General features: G+C 35.4%; 1 protein-coding gene across 1 annotated transcript; it reads right to left on the bottom strand.

Annotated features, from left to right (window-relative positions):
- Positions 1-5,549: 5,549 nt before the first annotated feature.
- HELRODRAFT_173504 (hypothetical protein) lies at positions 5,550-8,572 on the bottom strand (the record flags this gene model as incomplete). Its single annotated transcript, XM_009020110.1, has 6 exons — positions 5,550-5,611; positions 6,902-7,171; positions 7,389-7,433; positions 7,583-7,800; positions 8,189-8,381; positions 8,494-8,572. The coding sequence occupies 6 exons, from the start codon at positions 8,570-8,572 to the stop codon at positions 5,550-5,552; spliced, it is 867 nt and encodes a 288-aa protein (XP_009018358.1).
- Positions 8,573-8,903: the final 331 nt, after the last annotated feature.

Here is an 8,903-nt window from a genome sequence, read left to right as displayed (position 1 = left end):
GCTGATGATGATGATAAAAATGATGCTGGCATTAACACTGATAATAAGAGTGAGGATGATAATACAAGAGATGACGATGACGACGATTTCGCTAAGTATTTTTCTGTTATTTTGGATGAGTTCAATGAAGAGAATGATGAAGATGACGACGACGATGATGATGAAGATGAAGATAATGATGACGACGAAGACGATGCTGATGATGATAATAAGGAGTTTGGCAGTGATGACGATTTCAAATTATCCACGTCATCGTGCTCGTTGGAGACAGGTGGCGTGACAAAAATTAGAGTAGTAGTAGCTGCAGCAGTAGTGGTAGCTGCAGTTGCAGTAGTAGTAGTAGTAGCGGTAGTTGTAGTAATAACAAAAGTTACGGTAGTTGTTATAATATTCATAACAGTTGTAGTAGCAGTAAACATAGTAGTAATAGTAGTAGTTGTAGTAGTAGGAGTAGTCGTAGTAATAGTAGTAGTAGTAGTAGTAGTAGTAGTAGTAGTAGTAGTAGTAGTAGTAGTAACAGTAGTAGTTGTAATATCAGTAACAGGATTGTTTAATCGTCTGTGTAATGTTATTGAATAGCTGGAAAAATCAATACTTTGCTGTGATTTTTGCGGCTGACGTTGTTGAACCAAATTATGATAATGATTGTTGCCGAGATGGTTTTGTCGAAGTTGTTGTTGTTGTTGTTGTTGTTGATGTTGTTGTTGATGTTGTTGTTGTTGATGATGTTGTTGTTGTTGGTAATGTTGTTGCTGGTTTTGTGATGGTTGTCTTATTACATGCAGCTTTAGAGATCGTTTCTCTTGTTGTTTTTGAATTTTTTGATGTTGTTGTTGTTGTTTTTTCATAAAACAAACATGTCGATGATATTGGTTATGTCCCATCGGCAGCTGATGACGACCGGGGAGGTCATTTTTACAATCGTGATGATGATGATGGCGATGACGATAATCGTTGCACCGATGATAACGACGACGATGATGACGATGATGATGATGATGATGGTGATGGTGGTGGTCATGATGATGACGATGTCGTTTCTTCCTTACTAGTGCGTAGTTCTTATCTTGTCCCTTCATTCTTAAGCCGTAGAAATGTTTCAGTCGGAAAATTTCATCACCATCATCGTCATCATCATCATTTTTATCAACGTCATCATCATCATTATCGCCGCTGACGTCATTGTTGTAGCTTCGATTGTCGTAGTTATCATCAGCGTTTCCTTTGTCAATGTTGTCGTTGTTGTTGTTGTTGTTGATGGTGTTGCTGTAATAATAATTGTCATTGCTGTTCAAGTACGCTTCGCTATTGTCATCGTACTGATGTTGTTGGTGTTGTTGTTGATGATGTTGAAGTTTTTGTTGGTGCGATTGTTGATAAGAAATTGGTGGTTGTTGATTTTGTTGATAATAATGCTGTTGTTTTTGTTGTTGTGAGTCATGATTATGTTGCGGATGTTGCGAATATTGCTGATAACGATCCTGATATTGTTGTTGATGGCGTTGCAGTTGTGGATATTCCGGATAATGATGTTCTTCGTGTTGTTGTTGTTGTGGTTGATGTTGATGTTGCTGATGATTATATTGCCGACGCAAGACTAATCTGTTTTCTTTCCTCAATGATAATGATGAAGATGTCGTTGGTGATGGCCGCGACGACGATGACGATGACGACGACGATGATGATGATGATGATGATGGTAATGAAGATGACGACGATGATGATGATATTGGCCAATCTATATCGCTCAGTCTGGAAACTTCCACGAAATCACTTTGTTGCGTATCACGGCATCTATGTAAAAATTAATATTAATTTGATGATAGAGAGAGAAAGAGAAAGAGAGAAAAATAAAAATAGAGAGAAGGAATGAATGAATAAATGAATGATTGAATGAATGAGCGAGCGAGCAGACGAAAGAACGAACGAACAAGTGAAAGAGTGAATAAAAATATATTCTCGATAATGCACGCCTGAATGAACAAATGAAAGAAAGTAGAAAAAAATTTGGATGGAATCAAATTAAAGTTCCAAATGTCTCTGGATAATCAAGCTGAAGAGATTACGTGTCGCCACTCTCTTTAACAATAATAATAATAATAAAATAATAATAATAGTAATAGTAATAATAATAATAAGAAGAAGAAGAAGAAGAAGAAAATAAATAATCATTGTCCTAATCATCATTATTTTTCTTCGAAAAAAAAGAGAGAGTGAGAGAGAGAGAAAGCGATAGGTAGAGAGAGAAAGAAAAAGTATTTTTTATTGCCTAGAAACTGTGAATGATTAAATAAAGTTTTCATTGTTTGGATAAGGTAAACTATACACATATAAAAGGAGAAAGTGAGATTAAAAAAAAAAAAAAAGCAAGAAAAAGAGAGAGAGAGAGAGAGTACATTTTATTGCTTAGAGACCGTAGATAACTAAATAAAATTTTTCGCTTAGAAATGGTAAACTAGTAAATATTTATTTTTATAGAGAGAGAAAGAAGAAAAAGAGAGAAAGTGAGAAAAAGAGAGAAAGAGGAATATTCTATGTTTCTATAAACAAAGATCATTATTATTTCTAATTACACTAACTGTTGGTTGGCTGCAAAGAAAAAATCTTTTAGCTGCTTAGAAAATAAAAATGAATTAAGTAAAATTCAGGCATACATAAACACATATACACAAATACAAACACACACACAAACACACACGCCACACACAAACACACACACACACTAAAACAAACACATATTTATCAATTTGAAGTTGATAAAATCGTTAATTTATTTTCCTAGACTTCAAGTTTTCTTCAAAAAGTGAATTTACAAACATGCGAATATTAAAAGCAGTATAATGTGGTTGATTTTTGAAGAATTCTCACTACAAGAGTGCCTCCAACTTTTCAGAGAATTTAAATAATTGCCTGCATGCTCTGTTTCATTGAAGAACTTATTCGTGAATATTTTAAGCTTTCTAACTGATACTTCGAACTCTATCAAACACACACACACACATAAGACATACACGCAGGCGCACACACACGCTCAAACACACACGTGATGATTCTAGTTATAACAATTTTTATGATTTTATTTTGATTTGTATTTTACAAAACCAGTAAGCCATACAATCGGATGCGTTGAATTATCAGGTCATAAGGGCACTGCGAAGCGAAAGAGGGATCATCTCGGACGATGTTGGTCGGTAGGAACACTGAAAGTGTCTCCTACTACATCCAATTAAATTTTTGACAATTTTTAACGAGCAGCGATGCCAGAGCAGCAGTAATGTTTTGCAAGGTTGTCAATTTTTTCCATGACCCAGACTCACAGGTTCTGGATTCAAATCTAATGAACTCTGTTCTTCATCTGATTGATTATTCGTTCGAAATATGACTTTTTTAGTTTTCTTTACCAGGAGATGATGTTTATTAAAACGTATTCGTTGTTTTATTGTAGAGCACTACTAACAAACTGCATATAGGGCAACTTTGTTATATAATTGTTGCTTAATCGTAAAAGGAATTTTATATACATTCTGAAAGGCAGTTGTAATATGAACAGCACACATTCTACACAAGCTACTTACAAAATCGTCAGTATGCATTGTTGTGATGACTTCATCCCACACAAACATACTCCACAGACACCCACACACACACACACTAACACACGCACACACACACACAGACACACACACAGAGATACACACATGCAATAACACACGACACACTCATTGCAAAGCAGGTAGATTCAAGGCTCAGCATGGAGAACATTCGTTGCGTGTTCATTATTTATTGAACCAACAATAGTTAGAGCACTTGCTAGACTATCCCATCATGTATATGCAAACATTTGAAAATTTTCTGACGATGCTTTCATCAAATTTTTAGCAGTGCGTTTTAGTACGAACTCTTTTGCTGATCAAGTCTACAATAGGAATACAAAATAATTTTCATTAATCTACATCGGTACGTATGCATTGTTATCTTGATTACATATGCTTCATTTTGTGTATATTCCATCAAATGCTAAATAAACACACACACACACACAAATACATGCCCACGTAAACACACACATACGCACACGTACAGACAGACAAGCACACATCAGCAAACAATTTGGACACGTCAGAGCAAATAAACATTGAAGTGATTGGTGAAAAAATTTCACAACATTAAAGATAATAAAATACAATCAGTACGAAAATAAAAAACAAAGAATATAAATTAAAAAAAATTCTACCACCACCACCACTACTACTACTACTACTACTTACTACTACTACTACTACTACTACTACTACTACTACTACTACTACTACTATTACTACTCTACTCTACTACTACTACTATTACTATTGCTACTACAACTACAACAACTGCTACTTTTACCAATTCTTATACTACATCTGCTACAACTACACAAAAGTAACAAGTACTGTTACTACAGTCGATACTAATTGCATTAATACTACACAAAAAAAAACAATTATTTATTATTATAACTAATACTACTGCCACTGCAGCTACTTTCGCTACAAAGCAGCAGCAACTACAGCAACTACAACTACTCAAACTACTACTACTTCCAGAAATACTAATACGATTACTACACTATAGAGTCGGTGCAGTAAGCCGACACAATTATAAATCAGAGCGCGACGAATTCCCGGCAGGAATGCACTGCTTGCTAAAATAGATGCGCGCTCGTGGTAGCAGCAGCAGCAGCAGTAGTAGTAGTGGTGGTAGTAGTAGTAGTTGTTGTTGTTGTAGAGGTAGTAGTAGTAGCAGTACTAGTTGCACAGTAGTAGCGGTAGTAGCAGTAGTAGTAGTAGTGGTAATAGTAGTAAAAAGAAGTAGTAGTAAAAATTGTAGCAGTAGTTGTAAGAGTGGCTTGTGAATGTGATAATATTTTTTGAAATGTAAGTAAAATTATCAGCGTGCTTAGTATAGTAGTAGTAACTAGTAGTAGTAGTAGTAGTAGAAGTGGTAGTAGTAGTAGTAGCAGCAGCAGCAGTAATAGTAATAGTAATAGTAGCAGCAGTAGCAGTAGTAGTGGTAGTGGTGGTGGTGGTAGTAGAGATAGACGTTTTGATAATGACGCTGGGTTATCTAAGGCGACACATTTGTGTTTAGTACGCCGTTAACGTTTCTGTATCCATACGCTACTGTTGCTTATTTATCAGTTCCCATTTCATTCTTTTACTTTGTTTACTGCTCTGTCGTTCGTCTAGATATATGTTTATTCATTCATTCATTTATTCGTTCGTTCGTTCGTTCGTTCGTTCGTTCGTTCGTTCGTTCATTCATTCACGCGTCAGTTCTCTATCTCATTCATTAATTCATCGATTCATTAATTCTTTCCTTTATTCATGGTGTAACATTAATTTCAATCGTGAAGCATTTTTACCAATTTTCGTATATAGGTTTTGATACCAGTTTGTTTTTGTTCATTCATTCGAACGGTCCATTCATTCAAGCGTTCATTCATTATTCTTTTATTTATTCATTTTTTCGTTCATTCATTCATTCACTCATTCAATCATTCATTCATTCATTCATGCTTGTTTGTTTTTTTTGTTGCATGCTGAAACATTTTTCTCAAACGTCAGAGATTTATCTTCGTGAATAAGCAAGGAAGAATTTAGATGAATGAATAAATGAATGAAAGAAAGAATAAACGAACGAACGAAGAGCTGAATGAATGAACACACACTTGAATGAATAAACTAATTACTTATAATCAAACCACAACAACATTACCATACCTACAACAAAAACAACAAAAACAACAGCAACAACAACATTAACATCAATCAACAACAACATTAACATCAACAGAAGGAGCATCATCAACATCCCTCTTACGTCAACAACAACAGCAACAACAACACTATGACGTCACCATCAACGTCATCGCCAGCAACAACAACAACGACGACGACTACAATGTATTCAATTCATTCGAGAGTCACACTCGTTTTAATTTGATTTCTCATTACCTTCAAGATTGGGAGATCGAGTAAATGAATGAACAAACGAACGAATGAATGAATGAATGAATGAATGAATGAATGAATGAATGAATGAATGAATGAATGAATGAATGAATGAATGAATGAATGAATGAATGAATGAATGAATGAATGAATGAATGAATGAATGAATGAATGAATGAATGAATGAATGAATGAATGAATGAATGAATGAATGAATGAATGAATGAATGAATGAATGAACGAATGAACGAATGAACGAATGAATGAATGAATGAATGAATGAATGAATGAATGAATGAATGAATGAATGAATGAATGAATGAATGAAAGAATGAATGAATAAATGAATAAATGAATGAATGAATGAATGAACGAACGAATGAACGAACGAACGAACGAATGAATGAAAGAGTGAATGAATGAACGAACGAACGAACAAACGAACGAATGAATAATAAAATATACGACCTAGGAAATTTTAAAACATTCACAAACAAAAAACAAAAAAAATCAATTCAGAAAAGAGAAAAGGAAAAAGATTGTCTGATTGGTTGATTGATGGATGGATTGGATGGAAAAAATGAATGACAAGAAAATTGCCTCAATTAGTATAGTGCATCAACATCAGCAACATTGTCACGTCTATATCTCTATCATCATCGTCGTCGTCGTCATCATCATTATGAATATCATCATTACATTATCATCGTCGTCATCCTCACCACATATCTACAAATTATTTCCTCTCTTCTTCATCATCTTCTTCATCATCTTCATCATTCGCGATCAATCATTTTTAGTCATAACCACATACATCATAACATGATGACAACAATCTATCTTCATCATCATTATCACCACCACCACTACCACCACTATCATCATCAGCAGCACCAACTTCGGTGGCACACCATCGACTTCAAAATGTTTGAAGTTGAAAACGACGGCCTTCAACGGATCCGTCCTGAAGTAATAAAAACACGTAGTGTTTTTAGGATACAATCCAGGGTAATTGGGACTAGTGAAGTATCCCTTGTTGCGGCTGCTAAGCTGTGACTGCTGCTGCTGCAACTGCTGGTAGTAGCTGTGGTAGCTGCTTAGCTGGTTGTTGTTGCTGTGACTGATTGTGGCGATGTTTGTTGATGCTTCGGCTTGGAAGCTTGAGTAGTAGAATTTGCATTCTATTCGGTGGGTGAAATCGATGATGATGATGAGGAGGAGGATGAGGAGGAGGAGGAAGAGAATGATGATGGTGGTAATGATGATGATGATGATGGTGGTGGTGTTGGTGTTGGTTTATATAATGATGAGGATGATGATGATGATGACGATTATGATGATGATGATGGCAAGGGTAATAATAATTATGGTGATGATGACGGTAATTGACCATCTAACCATTGTTTCGGTCTTGAACCATTGGCAGCGAATTCACTTTAAAATCTGAAAAACAATAATAATAATAATAATAACAATTATTATTATTATTATTATTATTATTATTCGAAGTATTTTATTATTTATGTTATAATATTATTACGACCATGGCACATGAACCCAACACCACCTAGCCATTCTTAACCCAAACTGACCGTTGACAAATTCATATTTGGCGTAGAACCCTCTAGAGTTCATGAACCTAAAGGTGCCAGAGGTGAAGGTCAAACGCATATTAGACCCCGAAGACATTGTTCGCGGAGGTAGTTTCTTGCCACAGTATATGCCAATTCGGTTGTATTGTTGTTGTTTGGAGTTTTGTTGCATTGTTTGTTGTTGGGTCTCAATTAGCAAAGTGTCTGCAAAATCGCACCTAAAAATGTTTTTGCAACATTATCAATCAATCAATCAATCTTCGTTCCCAGTTTGAACTATCCTCCCATCAATTAGTTCATTCCTTCATTCGTCTGTCAGTCAATCAATTCCTTTATTCATTCACTCGCTATCATTCTGTTTATTCATTCAAAAAAATTTTTATCTTTTTTCTACCAATGTTTATTCAAGTGAAATTTTTACGTTTGTAAATCAACGTGACGAATCATCACTAACTCAATTTCATCAGAAGATTGTTCGACCGACCATTCATCAATTCAACTGCCATCCATCTATCCATCCATTCATCTATCTATCCATCCATCAATCCATCTATCCTTTTATCCGTCAATCCATTTATTCATCCGTAAGTCAATCAGATGACCTACTTATCGGGATTGAACGCGTCTCCATGACTGAAATCTAGGTCAAATTCCACAAATTCAATGACCACACGCTCCCATGGATAGGACCGGAAGTAGTAGACGCACGTGATCGGATTGGGATAGTGGTTGGGGTGATTTGGCGAGCGAAAAGAACCCCATTTCGAATTGGGGCGCGTTTGAAAGTCGAACACACAGTCTGTGAATATTTTTATTTTGTCATCGTCATCGTCATCATCATAGTCGTCATCCACATCGTCATCATTATCATAATCATCATCCACATCGTTGTCATCATCATCATTACCTACTTTTATTGTTAAAATTTCCCGCGCTTAGATAACTGGACACCACGTGATCAATCTGAATGGCCACGGCGGCAACGACCATGGCGGAGATCAACGGCAACCAATTGCCGTTCGATGCAATCACATGACTTCCGGCAAGCTTGAACATCTATTTCCGGTCAATTTGTTTCTTGACTTCCGCTTATTTGTGACTGTTTCATTTCAAATTTTTTCGAACTGTGTTCAATACGATGCATCCAACACAGATGTCATTAAAATCGTGTGTATTGTAATACGTACAAATCTATGTACTAGCAAATTATCTTTTAAAAATGACATAAAAACTAATTACTACTACTGAATTAAGAACATTATTACAAAACAAAGTATCAATATTACAGATACTTCCTCCAATCAACAGTTAGTAAAAACCG

The sequence above is a fragment of the Helobdella robusta genome, assembly GCF_000326865.2.
Source record: "Helobdella robusta unplaced genomic scaffold HELROscaffold_26, whole genome shotgun sequence".
In the NCBI taxonomy this organism is placed as follows: domain Eukaryota; kingdom Metazoa; phylum Annelida; class Clitellata; order Rhynchobdellida; family Glossiphoniidae; genus Helobdella; species Helobdella robusta.
This window is presented reverse-complemented; position numbering and strand designations above follow the sequence as displayed.